This window comes from Silurus aristotelis (genome assembly GCF_946808225.1).
Source record: "Silurus aristotelis genome assembly, chromosome: 13".
NCBI classification, from domain to species: domain Eukaryota; kingdom Metazoa; phylum Chordata; class Actinopteri; order Siluriformes; family Siluridae; genus Silurus; species Silurus aristotelis.
In genome coordinates this window covers 11,987,282-12,001,501 of record NC_139586.1, presented here as the reverse complement: position 1 = coordinate 12,001,501, position 14,220 = coordinate 11,987,282, and the positions used below count along the sequence as shown (strand labels likewise).

Here is a 14,220-nt window from a genome sequence, read left to right as displayed (position 1 = left end):
GTACACAGAAAAAGTCTTAGATCTTCGGAGTTCAGCTCATAGAAAATGCAGGCAAAAACAAAAGTGTTGCGTTCATAAATTTGTTCAGTGTATGTATCGGCAGGCGCATAGACCAGAGCCGGTTCGGTTCCCAAGTGAAAGGTGGAGCCGGACGCGGTCTGGTTCACTGTCCGGCAACGCAGAAAAACAGCAGAGAGACAAGCTAAATATTGGGTATTATACCGCATGCACTGCAACATTTGCCTATCAAGGCATGTCGAACCATCGTAATTCGGGGACTATCTGAATGTGCTTTTTAAATTGTTTTTTACTAACCTGAACCACCTCCTCTCCTTGCAGAGCCTCTATTTGGCGTGGCCGGCGTTGGCGGTCACTGTTGCCGTGGCCCAGTTTTCCATAGTCGCCGTCTCCCCAACTAAACACCTCACCACTTTCAGTAAGAGCCATCGAGTGTCCATCAGAGCCGCACGACGTGACCAGCTGAGTCACCACAAACCCTACACACACACACAAACAAACACACACACAAAATGAACACCCAACACATCTGGTTGTGTGCAACATTTTATTGTTTACACTACAGATGAACTGTTAACATTATATTATTTTCCATTTTTTAACCTCTCTGGATAAAGTTTTTGGATAAATGTGTGTGTGCATGAGCACTGTTAACTACCTTGTAATGCTGAGATGACAGTAAGAATGTGCAGGTCATCCGAGTTGCCCTGACCCAGACGGCCATAGCTGCCCTCTCCGCAAGCTGACACCGTTCCATTCGCCTGAATCATAAACGTGCAGTTCTGCCCACATACAACCTACACGTGACAACATGTTCACTAGGTCACCATCTTTTCACCGTTTCACCACTGGTAAATTGTTTTTGTGTGCATGTGTGTGTACGTGCCTGTTGAGCCTGAGAGAAGGAAGGAGCAAGCGTTGGTACCAGAATGTTTCGTCCTGCCTCAGCAAGCTGACCGTGTCGTCCTGCGCCCCACAGATAAGCCTCACACTTCCCACCCAGGTGCCAGTCCTGTTCACATTTGACATACAAACACAGTCTCAAACTAACCTACAGCTAAACACTAATAATGAGCAAGTCTGGAGAGAAAATCATTATATAGACACCTCTGGTCTGCAGGTGGCCCATGACATCAACTGCTCGTCCATCCCAGAAACCCATTTACTGTTGTCCTGAATAAAAAAATGTATAATAACGTGAAGAAAAAAAGAGAAAAAGAGAGGATTATAAATATAGGAAAATGCACACAAAGTGAGAGACACAAAATAACAAAGCGGAAAAAAATTACAAGAAAGATAGGTATGAAAATTACAAAATAGACAAAGTATAAGAAAATAACAAATGCATACAAAAAAAGCAAAGTAAAAAAATAAATCTGCAAAGCATTTTAAGACAAGTCATTTTTCTTAAAATCAGAGTTGAGTGACAGAGCTACCACTGTGTGTTAATGTGTTGTTGAGTATGTTCAACGCACCATTAGCAGAGCTATTTTATCTTTGGCCACGGGCTCCAGATCCGGCACACTAAAGGATTCTGGGAAAGTGTGACCACGAGCGAGCGCCTCGGCCGTCTTCACTGTGGTGGAGAAGCAGTGAAGCCATGCCCAGTCACTACTGCCCCATGATTGTAGGTGTGTTGACAGACATGAGGAGGAGGAAGAGGATGATGAGGAAGGGGCAGGCTGGGTAGGGCAGTGAAGCAGGTGAAGAGGCAGTGGGGGGCAACACAGTAACGCGTCCAACTGCAGCCCAACTGCCAAAGATGCCAAACACTGCATGTACGGACTGTGAATCAACTGCTCTCCACACACAACATGAGGCTGCAACACACACATGCAGACAGACACACAAATCTTTATTTTAAGCCTAAAAAATACTGGATTCTGATTGTTAGATGATGTTCAATAAAGTCGGTTTATATTTGGGTGCGCTTAATAGTCCGGAAATTACGGTAACTTCAAGAGAGATAAAAAATAGTGGATAGTAACAGTTTACAGTAATCTTTGGTACACTGCTGTAGTAAAAGGGGAATAAAACACTCAGGAACATGATATTACAGGAAAATTGTTTCTAAAATGCAGCATATGAACAGTGGTTTATAACTGGCCTTATACACTAATAAATGCAGAATAATAGACAACACTAACCAGTAAACCCCTAAAATAACAGATAAGTAGTGCACCTTCTCGTAGGTGTACTGTTCCTGAAGCATGATGGGAAGTCTCTCGAGGAAAGTACGCATACAGGGAGCCATGTTCAATCCCCCAATACCCTGCTTTTTCAGTGCAGTGCGGCATGTCGCTAGCACGTGATTAGCAGCCATGAACTCACTAGAGCAGTTCACAACCAAAACATCCTGCAAAAAAACAAAAACAAAAATAAGTGGACATAATATTTTACATTTTTTATTTAATTACATTTATTTATTATTACTATTTTACTTAAGTCTATCATGTTATTCCATCTCTTGAAAACAGTTTTTATATTCATACAATAAATTAACTTCTTGTCATAATTGATAACTCTCATTAAGTAAACAAGTTAATAACTTTATTACAACTTAAATAAACTTAAACATACAATGCATTTTAATAAAATTATACTTCCGTTAATTGTACTTAATGAATTTTAATAGATTATTTAACACAATCTAAATCTGTGCAAATATCAGTTTTGTTTGAACAAACAAATATTTACAGCTTAAATATTAAACAAGAAACAAAGATAACACTTTTTATAATAGTTTTTAGAAAGATATGATTATGGTATATGCACTCAATATATTTAAAATAAGTGGGATTTCTCTCATATCTTCACACATTTTATATTAAGACAAATAAATACAAAGAATTATTGAATTCACTTCAACTGTAAGAGTTTAATATTTTTCATTATTAAGATGAAATATGGAAATATGGAAATATGGTTAATGTAAATCAAATAACATTTAAAGCAAGATTCTTAACTCGACATGTTTAAAACTAAAAAAATATGTATATATATATATATATATATAACCAGTTAGTTTATAACCTTTGAGCGATTGGAACAGACAGCCACACCAACATCCGGGATCCATCCAGTGCTCTGAATTGCTCCAGAACCTGCAACCACAGTCTGTAAAACGGAGCCATCCTAGAGCCACAGACACACACAAGCAAATAAATATTACTCATAGTACTAGAAACCTCATGAGATCATAAATGAGCGTGTGCATGTGTGTTTTACTGACTCGGAGAGACCAGATGTTCAGGAGACCACCAACACCACCAGACACCAGAGCAAGGCCATCAGGACTGAATGCTATAGTCCTGACCGGAGTCATGTGACCTCGCAGCTGGTAGACACACACTGCTCCCTCGCACCATAGTGGGGTAAACTGAAAAAACACACACACACACACACACACACACACACACACGCCTTTGTTTTATTCAAGTTTCTAGAAACACAAAGTGTCTATAAAACAAAGCACTGGTTACTCACGAAGATTAAAATAGTCAATATTGTGCAACTTTTTATTTTATAAAATAAATAAAAAAAGCTATGCTTTTTTTTAAAGTACTGCTTTTTAATGTTTTTTAAAAACTCATGATTTGAATTAGAAAATTAAGCAGAAGCTTAAATGAAAAATTTATAAAGAAATGTTAATCAATCAAACAATTATTCAATCAATTAAAAAAAAAAAAAACACAAATCAAAAATAGTGTGATCTTACCCTGGGTTTGGACTTGGACTCCGTTTCCCACCATGCATCTGTGCAGGGTGAGCTGGACTTAGAGAAAACTAAGGGGTCCTGTGGCACAGTCCACACAGACACCAAACCATTCTGACAACACCTGGAAAGCACACACAGTAGTACATTTGTGTGTGATGGACAATGTGTAAAAGATGTTTTCATTCTCTCTGTGTGCGTGTGCGTGTGTGTGCATACGTGGCAAGCATGTTTAGTGCTTTAAGACCCTGTCCAGATAGGCCACACCAGGCAACAGCATTCACTACACTTGGGTGAACGATGGTCTGGAGACACACCCAGCTGCGCCCGAGCCCTGCCCCAGATTCCGCCCACAGGCACACAGTTTCTTCTTTGGCACAGCTCAATAAAATTTGCCCTCCAGGAGCCCAGTGCAGGGAATTGACGCTTTCCTAAACACAAATACAGGGTGAAATGAATCAGTTTCTAAAAGAAAATAAACACGATATTCTTCAAGACTGTTTAAAATATTTAAAAGATGATTTTACATGCAAAACAACTCATTTTATGTACTGGGTAGTTAATCTTAACAATTCCTCAGAAGTTATGTATCAATATATTAGGAGATGATTTCATGTATTAAGGATTCTCTATATTGCTTTACATTAATCATGTAATATTTAAATAGCTTTTATTAGCTTTTTGTAGTATCTGCTTTCTACAAAAGTGCTAGCATTATATTTACCAGAAATAAGACATCTCTGACCTTAATTTAAGTTCTAAATTTAAGAAAAAATAAATAAATAACAGTCTGTTTAAACAATACTTTGTTTAAAAAACATGTGATTATGGTATATGCACTCAATATATTTAAAATAAGTGTGATTTCTTTCTTTTCAGATATTTTATATTAACTAAATAAAAAATACAAAAGAAATTCATTAAAAAAATGGCTTAATGCACTTCAATTTAATACTTCTACTTGTAAGTAATATCTAAAAAGGTTGTTTAAATATTGTCCTCGAACTAACATTACAAAACTAGTCAAATAAAAAATTTTTAACAATATAAATAGAACATAATACCCCTGACAAATATTCAAGCAATATTACATTGTATTCTGTTATAGTAATGATATGCAGTGTGCCTCTAACCTTATGAGCATCAATGATGACTATAGATCCATTCTCCAGGGCTTCTTTACAGCCAATCAAAAGCTTTCCGTCAGCATAGCCGACAGCAAAGGGCCGATCCTCGCTGTACCATGCAATGTTCATCACAGCCACTAGAATACATCAATACATAAATAATCAATCAAATACATAATCTAACATAAAAATGAGAACAAATAATGGGGTCTAAACAGTAAAGGTCTGGTTATTGGGAGTGTGTGTGTGTGTGTGTGTGTGTGTGTGTGTGTGTGTGTGTGTGTGTGTAATACCGTCTTTCCTGTAGCAGTGCAGTAGTTCGGTTCTCTGCATGTTTGAAGCATCTAGAACTTCAAGAAGGCCCAGGGTTCCATCTATGCGACCAACTAATAGAAGCTCTCGAGGCTCTCCAGCCCAGAGACACCCTGCCTCATTCTCTGGCCATGCCAGCGTGGACACCCAGTGAGGCTGCAGATCCAACAATCCCTTACCACCTAACCAGTGTGCACATTCACACACACACACACACACACAGTTTTTATTTTATATTATATATATATATATATATATATATATATATATATATATATATATATATATATATATATATATATATATATATATATATATATATATATATATATATACATACAAAAAATCGACTTACCATTGACCTGCCAGATGTTGACCACTTTCTCCATGGCTGCTGCTAAAAACTTTCCGCTTACGCTCCAAGCCACGGGTGCCAGACTTGGGTCACTTGGAGAACCCATCCCGCTAGAAAACTCCTCAGGGGTACCATCTCTGACAACATAAACCCACAGAACCATCATCACAATCAAGCATACCACTTACACTACACTGTATTGTACAGAGCAAGGTAGCGCAAATCTGCCGGCAAAGCAGGAAGAACTAACGCTTTGTTAAAGACACATGTCTGCTGAAGAGTGTACTGGTTCTTGTTTACGTTCCAGACTCGAACAGTTCCGTCACTACCGCTGGTCGCCAAAAGACTTTTCTTATTACACCACCCACAGGAGATTACCTACAAGGAGAAAAAATAAATAAATGTGTTTTTAAATGTTGCCAATGATGTAAATAAACTGCCAAGGTGAGTTATAAGAGGAATAAAACACTTGTGGACAGAAACTAACTATTTCTAAAGATGAATTTGGTACATACTCTGCCCTGGTGAGCCTCTAGCTTGATGGTAGAGCACTTGCGTAAATCGCCTGCCATGTCGGCAAAGGTCTGTGGTCGGCTCTGGTTGTCTCGGTCGTGAGCGGCGAGCGTCCGCACCAGTTGCTGTGCGGCCCATTGGCGATGCTGTGAGGAGAGGCGAGACGAGAGACAGCATGCGGCCAGCGCATTGGCTAAATCCAAAGGGCCTAAAACAGAAGAGGGACAGGAAAGGTGGGCATAGAGAGAGAAAATTAACCCTGCAAAAGGGATTAAGGATGGATTTGAGAAACACACACACCCGCACACACACACACAGACACAAACACACAAAGTGAGAGGAACAAGGTGTGAAGATAATCTGACATCAAAGAAGCCAAAACATCTGCTGAGAATGAAACAACAAAATATTCGATATATACCATGATACCAACAAAATATTCGATATATACCATGATACCTGAAAATTATGTTCAATTAAATTACATTTTGTAAATACTACATAAAGGATATAATCAGCCCCATCAATCTGCTTTAGCAACATAAATAAAAATAATCTGCATGACTCCAAACATGCAGACAAACACCAAAAACACATGTTTTATAGCAGCTGAAATGTCACCAAGGTTCATAATTTTAACAGGAAGTGATTTAAAATGAACAATTTGCCAAATTCTTTTTTTTTTTTTTTTTTTATCATCACTTTCACTACAAACGAAAAAAACTATCTGAATCTACACTCACTACCTCTGTGGTCCAATTCCTGTTTCTAAGTGTGAAACAGAAAATAATTTCAGTGTGAAATTAACCTCTCTTCTCCAGTTCCGCTTTGTCGTAACCGGGTCTTAGTCTCGCTCCTTTATCAGCTAAGAGTGCCACCAGAGCCTGCGTCACTACAAAGTTTGGCGACGTGATGAGTTTGTTTTCCTCAGCCACACCCCGTAGGAAACTGGGCAGGAACTTCCTCTGGATTGGGTCATCCACTGTGGTCAGGTTCATTCCTGTAGCTGCTGAAATCAGGTTCTATTTTGACAAGAGTGAGGAAGACGATTACAATTTGCATAGCTGCGATTCGGGATGAGTAGGAGTACGAGTGAAAGGTTACTCACCTGAGTGCAGAGCTGGACGAGAAGCTTGGCAGCACTGGGGCTGTTTGAGGCGAGGCAGCCCACAGCAGTGCTGAGGTAGGCCAGGCAGGAAATGGGTTTGGTGGGTTTGTTGGTGCCACGTGGCCGCTCTAAAGCACCAGGGCCTGAGGCAAGACCCGTGGAGAGACCGGCACGACCAGCTGCAGCCAGACACATCAAACGCACCAGGGTCCTAATGTCTGTTAATCCTAGGGACTCCAGTCCAGCAGCGAGACTGCAGCTAGAACCGCTGATAGACACAAAACATTTATACCATATGCTGGATATGAGTGTCTGCTAAAAGATGGTTTGCAGGTGAAAGTCAGCCAGACACACACACACGCACACACACACGCACTTACCTGACTGAAAGCAGAGACAGTGCTCTCATCACCATAGTTCTGGCCACCAGAACTTGGGCAGCTGCTGTGACTCTCTTCAAAGCCACCATACGATCGGCGGAACTCTGAAGCCCTGCAGCCTGCTCGCCCAAACACATACGTCCTGAAGAGCTCTTATCCACCGAACTCTGACAGCCTGAAAGTGACATACACAGATTAATTACACACATGAGCATACAAATCCCTCTACTGACTCTACTGATGACCAAACAAGACTTATCCTTCTAATAAAACCCAATTTTAGGCTGCACTCTCTCTCTTACATACAGTGAGGAAAATAAGTATTTGAACACCCTGCTATTTTGCAAGTTCTCCCACTTAGAAATCATGGAGGGGTCTGAAATTGTCATCGTAGGTGCATGTCCACTGTGAGAGACATAATCTAAAAAAAAAATTAAAAATCCAGAAATCACAATGTATGATTTTTTTAACTATTTATTTGTATGATACAGCTGCAAATAAGTATTTGAACCCCTGAGAAAGTCAATGGTAATATTTGGTACAGTAGCCTTTGTTTGCAATTACAAAGGTCAAATGTTTCCTGTAGTTTTTCACCAGGTTTGCACACACTGCAGGAGGGATTTTGGCCCACTCCTCCACACAGATCTTCTCTAGATCAGTCAGGTTTCTGGCCTGTCGCTGAGAAACACGGAGTTTGAGCTCCCTAAAAAAGATTCTCTATTGGGTTTAGGTCTGGAGACTGGCTAGGCCATGCCAGAACCTTGATATGCTTCTTACAGAGCCACTCCTTGGTTATCCTGGCTGTGTGCTTCGGGTCATTGTCATGTTAGAAGACCCAGCCTCGACCCATCTTCAATGCTCTAACTGAGGGAAGGAGGTTGTTCCCAAAAATCTCACAATACATGGCCCCGGTCATCCTCTCCTTAATACAGTGCAGTCGCCCTGTCCCATGTGCAGAAAAACACCCCCATGCTTCACAGTAGGGATGGTGTTCTTGGGATGATACTCATAATTCTTCTTCTCCAAACACGTTTAGTGGAATTATGACCCAAAAGTTCTATTTTGGTCTCATCTGACCACATGACTTTCTTCCATGACTCCTCTGGATCATCCAAATGGTCATTGGCAAACTTAAGACGTGCCTGGACATGTGCTGGTTTAAGCAGGGGAACCTTCCGTGCCATGCATGATTTCAAACCATGACGTCTTAGTGTATTACCAACAGTAACCTTGGAAACGGTTGTCCCAGCTCTTTTCAGGTCATTGACCAGCTCCTCCCTTGTAGTTCTGGGCTAATTTATCACCTTCCTTAGGATCATTGAGACCCCACGAGGTGAGATCTTGCATGGAGCCCCAGTCCGAGGGAGATTGACAGTCTAACAGGTCTTTGAGGGTCAGAGTTCAAGCTGATCAACAGGTGTTCAAATACTTATTTGCAGCTTTATCATACAAATAAATAGTTTAAAAATCATATATTGTGATTCCTGGATTTTTTTTTTAGATTATGTCTCTCACAGTGGACATGCACCTACAATATTAATTTCAGACCCCTCCATGATTTCTAGGTGGGAGAACTGCAAAATAGCAGGGTGTTCAAATACTTATTTTCCTCACTGTACATTCTGAAATGCAGTTCATCTACATACTTTTTCTCTTTAAATTCAAATTATTTATTGCTCCACTTTTTTCTTTCTTAATCAATGCTCAAACTAAAAAGAAAAAAGCCTCCATTAAAGAGTAATATTAGCTTTAAAAAAAAAACTCAATTTATTGAGTAAGGAAAAGGGCATGTCATAATCTTGCCTATCTGCAGGAGGGTCTCCTCCATGCTATTTGTAGCTGTAACCATGGCAACTGAGGCTCCAAGGGGGTCTGTGTCAGGAAAGTGAACAGCTTCAGGGACAGGTTTGCGTTCTGTGAGTCCCAGCGGCGCTGAAAGAAGCTCAAACTCCTCCTCGCCCGTAAGCTTCTCCGTCTCGTCCAAGTCCAGCATGTCCCAGTCCTCTGTAGAACCCACACATATAAACAGAACAAAAAAAAAACATTAAAAAGCGTATCTTAAGTACATGCTAAAGCCTTTTATTTAAGAAATATTAAATACCTTCATAGACACTGTCCTGTTTTCCCAGTAGGTCTGGAGCCTGGCCCTTATATCTGGAATAAAAAAAAAACATTAGTTGGAGGAATATAGCATGGCATGAAGACTAGATACAAGTTATGAGTAAAATACCACTACTAGGACAATCTGTGTCTTAGTCTAAAGGGTTGGTGTTATAAAATTTTTTTTAAATATTAATACATGATATAAATCACAGGCAAATGAAGATTCTAATGAAATGAAAGTCTTTATGGAGAAAAAGGCAACATCACTGCAAAGACAACTGATACACAAATGATTTTTCATAATGCTAATACTTTTGTATTAACTTTAAAATAGATCTTCAGTAAAAGTTTTCTCTAAATAGCTACCAAGCAACAGACATTACAAAGACCTTAATGGAGTGCCATTATCGGTGATCTGCACTTGTATCTAGCTCCGCCTACATGTCCTTGTAATACTCACCTCTCCGGCACCACTCCTTTATGCTTGCTCTTCATACCGAGGTACTTTTCTCTGCAGCTCCCACACAACAGGTAATAAGGGTTTCCGCTCCCACACTCGCCCCCAAACCATCCGTCCACGTAGGACCCATTGCTACGGTAACCCTGACGATTGGCGCTTCGTCCACATCCGGGATGGCTCTTCTTCATGTGCTGGTTAAAGCTGGACACATTCATGTCGCAGAGCTCACAGACTACAACCTCCTCGCGTTCCTCTGACTCGCACACATGCTACATAAAAAAAAAAATATATACAAAAATGTGACACCTGAAACTGCAAAGTTTGAGGATGTGATTTTACGCTGCAGCAGTTAGCAGTGTTAGTGAGTTAAAAGAGGAAGAGGTTTAGTTAATTAAAATACTCAATGTGCTGTTAAATAAACAACAATCGCAGCATGCAACAATCTGCTTAAGTGTTTGAGCTTGTATACAAATTTGTGTGTATGTTCCTCCCTGATTAACAAGCTTAAGAGTGAGTAGGAAAGTAGCTGCAGCCCCAGGCCGCGGTCGCACACACCCATGTTGGCCAATCCAGTACCTCCGGAATCCACATTCCAAGTATGTCAGAGTCTGAAGCAAGCTCCTGGGTGAACATAGCCTCCATCGCCTCTTGGTCCAGCTCCAGCTCCAGCTCCTCATCCAGGTTGAAGTCATAAACTCCTCCCAGAGAGCCCGAGTCCTGCTGCAGCCCAGGCCCCTCTCTGCGCACCTGTGAGCGGTGGGCCTGCACCGAATGGTACAGTCCAGCTGCAGAGAAAATCCACCAGCACGTCAGTGAACTTTTGGAATACAATGATGTGTGTGTGTGTGTGTGTTTGTTATGACGAAGAGGAACAAAGAGTAAGAAAGAGAAAAATACCTGCACGAGCCAGTAATGTGCGTGCAGCCAGATCAAAGCGATGCTTTCTACTAGCGGTTGAGCGCCTACGGGTGTGGCCAGTGGAAGCAGAGGCAGTGTCTTGATCCAATCCTTCAGGGCTGAGATAAGAGATCCACTGTAAGTGACTGAATTTATAAAACTAAAATAAAAATAATAACATATCTTTTATACCTTTCACTGAATCCTTCCTCCGGCTCTGTGGCGTCTGCATTGGGAATGTCTCCAGGTGAGCGTAGGTAGCTCCTCTCCGCACTCTTGCCTCCTACGGCTGCACCTGAAAACTCAGAAGATATGGTGCGCTCTTCCGAGTCCTCAGTGCCGGGGTGTTCGATCATCCACATAGCCAGAACGGTGATGTTCTGGGCGTCAGCCTCACCTCGCGTACCTGGATTACAGAGTACCATGGATTAGGAGTTCAAGTAAACACACGGGAGTTGAACGAATGTGTGTATGTCTATGTGGGTGTGTGTACCTGTTGCTTCTAGAGCCTTCAGGATCTGTCTGAGAGGGAACCCCATCTCAAGCAGGGGCACAGCGATGGCAGGTGGAGGAGGAGATGTGGAGAGACGGCTGCTGGGGTCTGACAGTGCTGCACATAATGAAATAGAAATGTAAACACACACACCAATGCCTCCTTGTGGCTCTTAGGATAATAAGTCTCATGATCATAACTTTGTGTGTGTGTGTGTGTGTGTGTGTGTGTATGTACCTGTCCTGTTGGTGGTTCTGGCAGGCTGAGTCTCAGGTGAGGTAAAACTCTGTCTCCGGCCGTGTTCTTCTGAAGGAGACGTGGGCAGGGATGAGACTGGAGGAGTCTGAGCTCGGCGAGTGGGTAGTAGCGTAGTGGTGGGGTAGCTGGAGAACATCTGTCTGCTCACACACACACACACCCCTAAATACACATTTTAAACATGACAGATACCGGAGCATTCTGTGTGTGAATGTATATATACCTGAGCAGGCTGAGAGGCATAACTCCTGGTGATTCTGCAGCTGGCGCAGTCTCAGCATCTGTTACTGGTGTGGTTGCTGTGGTGACAGGTGTGGTTGCAGTGGTGGTGTCCTCTAGGGAGGAGCTCATAAATGAGGTGCTGCTGGAGGCAGATGGTGAGGTAGTGACCGGAGTCTGGAACTGCTGCTCACCTTCCACTTCCTCACACTCACCCTCAGCTACACACACACACACACACGCACACACACGCACACGCACACACACACACAATAATAAGATTCAGCATTAATCCAAATTACATTGTGTGTGTGTGTGTGTGTGTTAAAGAGACTCACATTGCTTGGTTCTTTCACCCTCTTGCTCCTCCAACACACTACTGACAACAAGTTTGTAGATCATGGCCTGTGCCCGCTCCAGTTCTGCCAATCCCAGCACACGTTTAATGGGTGACCTCATCACGGCCCGCTTTACCATGTGCCTCATAAGGAACTGCAGAGCCGAACGCATCTCTGCCTCCTCTTGCGAGACGCTGATGCTCGGGCTACCGCAGTCCGAGTTGTGGCCGCTGTCAGGAACTGCCTTAGGGATGAGCAGGAGCTCGGCGTACTTGCTGCAGCTCAGCAGGACGCTTAGGCTCTTCATAGCACCGAGGCAGAGGTAGGAAAGCTGCACGGCGTGGACCTCAGCCAACACAGGTGCCTTTTGCGGCTCAGCATGGGTGCTGGTGTGAGCATGGGAGCGCACTTCATCCAAGCTGTGAGAGACACGGAGGTCGCCGGGCACGTCTTCAATTTCTGTCTCATGAGGCTCGTGCCGATGTCGGCGCTCATGGCGGCGTGATGAGGAAGAGGAGCCGGATGAAGTCGAGAGCTTGGTGCCATCGTCCAGGAGTGAAACCAGAGTGGTGAGGTCCAGAAGCAGCGCAGCAGTAAGACCACGGAAACGTGCCACGTCAAAGGGTAGTGGCTCGCACGGCTCCAGGTTATACAACGGCGTGTCACTAGGTGACCAGAAAGCGGGGAAGCTTCAGTGAGGAGTGGATGTGAAAGAACATGAAGTGGTAGAAAAGACGAGAAGAAGAGAGAGGCAGATAGAGAGAAAGAGAGTGTAAGGGAGTTGGAGGTGAAGAGGACATGCAAAACACATGAATCTACTTAAAAGCATGAGAGAGTGAAACACAAAGCCATTAAAGAGAGGAGGAAAAAGATGAAATGGTGAAAATGGTGAATCAAACAGAGACATAGAAAAAAGGAAAAAGACAAATGAGAAAAATGTAAAGGATGGAAATATAATATGGAGAGTAAGAGTATGAGAAAGGAAGAAAGAGAGAGAAACAAGAAAGGAAAAAGAAAGGCTGAGACAGAAAAAGAGGCAAAGCGATAAACAGAAAAGAAAAGATGAAAAAGATAAATAAACGGGAAGAGAAAGAAAAAAAACAGAGAGAAACTAAGAGACAGGCTAAATTAAAGAGACAGACAAAATGTGTTGGGTGTGCGTGTGTGTGTGTGTGTGTGTGTGTGTGTGTGTGTGTGTGTGTGTGTGAGGGAACGAGAGAGACGGAGAGGGAGAGAAAGAAAGATAGATAGGCACACAGACGAGGGGTAATGCTACAGGATATGCAGGTTTTGAAAGTAAATAAGAGGGGAAAATAAAAAACAGACCAACAGCCTGACAGAAACATTATAAATTCACCAAAATTAATAATGCAGTTATTTAATCTCTCTCACCTGATGGTGATCTCTGCCTCATCCCACTGCACCTTAGCTGACATGCTGCCCTCCTTCACCACACCCAGCAGGGTGGCGTGTCTCCCACTTTGCTTGTGCACACAGTGCCCTCCAACCCTCAGCCCACCATCCACACCTCCGATCACAGCCAGCACCGGCCATATCAGGTTACAGAGCGTACGCAGCTGCACCTCCGTCAGCTCTCTTCCGCTTCTGCCTCGCTCCTCGTCCCGGTCCTCTTCCTTCACCTCGTCCTGCTCGTCGCGGCTCTGAGCTGAGCGACTCTTGCGGAGTCTCGCACCCCCTGTGGTTGGAGCGCTGTCGTGCAGACAGCCGTGGATCTGCTGCAGCCGTTGGAGCATGCACCTGTTGATGGGTTGCGTCCAGTCATCCGAGCGGTGCAAAATCCTTACTAACTGAGACACGGCCTCAGCAAGGACGGTGGCCACGGGGCTGCAAATGGGGTCACCTGGTAATAGGTCACGTGGTGTGCCTCGCATTTGCATGTCGCAGATTTTGACCTGCAAACGAA

At 42.8% G+C, this 14,220-nt stretch overlaps 1 protein-coding gene across 12 annotated transcripts in view; it reads right to left on the bottom strand.

Moving 5' to 3' along the window:
• Window positions 1–14,220, bottom strand: part of herc1 (HECT and RLD domain containing E3 ubiquitin protein ligase family member 1) — a 42,274-nt gene that overhangs the window by 7,020 nt on the left and 21,034 nt on the right. For 5 of the 12 annotated variants that reach the window (XM_083558330.1, XM_083558339.1, XM_083558334.1 and 2 more), the window contains exons 37-65: window positions 13,689–14,209; window positions 12,297–12,985; window positions 11,963–12,179; window positions 11,719–11,879; window positions 11,482–11,598; window positions 11,181–11,394; window positions 10,989–11,107; window positions 10,647–10,876; window positions 10,092–10,360; window positions 9,630–9,682; window positions 9,332–9,532; window positions 7,529–7,703; window positions 7,149–7,416; window positions 6,849–7,062; window positions 6,043–6,299; window positions 5,778–5,905; window positions 5,528–5,664; window positions 5,154–5,354; window positions 4,867–4,997; window positions 3,953–4,164; window positions 3,737–3,857; window positions 3,251–3,397; window positions 3,052–3,153; window positions 2,201–2,374; window positions 1,494–1,838; window positions 1,126–1,191; window positions 905–1,030; window positions 677–815; window positions 316–497 (exon numbers count right to left, since the gene is read on the bottom strand). In XM_083558330.1, coding sequence (XP_083414456.1) covers window positions 316–497; window positions 677–815; window positions 905–1,030; window positions 1,126–1,191; window positions 1,494–1,838; window positions 2,201–2,374; window positions 3,052–3,153; window positions 3,251–3,397; window positions 3,737–3,857; window positions 3,953–4,164; window positions 4,867–4,997; window positions 5,154–5,354; window positions 5,528–5,664; window positions 5,778–5,905; window positions 6,043–6,299; window positions 6,849–7,062; window positions 7,149–7,416; window positions 7,529–7,703; window positions 9,332–9,532; window positions 9,630–9,682; window positions 10,092–10,360; window positions 10,647–10,876; window positions 10,989–11,107; window positions 11,181–11,394; window positions 11,482–11,598; window positions 11,719–11,879; window positions 11,963–12,179; window positions 12,297–12,985; window positions 13,689–14,209 — 5,916 coding nt within the window. The remainder of the gene's footprint in view (window positions 1–315; window positions 498–676; window positions 816–904; window positions 1,031–1,125; window positions 1,192–1,493; window positions 1,839–2,200; window positions 2,375–3,051; window positions 3,154–3,250; window positions 3,398–3,736; window positions 3,858–3,952; window positions 4,165–4,866; window positions 4,998–5,153; window positions 5,355–5,527; window positions 5,665–5,777; window positions 5,906–6,042; window positions 6,300–6,848; window positions 7,063–7,148; window positions 7,417–7,528; window positions 7,704–9,331; window positions 9,533–9,629; window positions 9,683–10,091; window positions 10,361–10,646; window positions 10,877–10,988; window positions 11,108–11,180; window positions 11,395–11,481; window positions 11,599–11,718; window positions 11,880–11,962; window positions 12,180–12,296; window positions 12,986–13,688; window positions 14,210–14,220) is intronic. The other 7 variants (XM_083558341.1, XM_083558337.1, XM_083558331.1 and 4 more) reach the window with 7 other exon arrangements.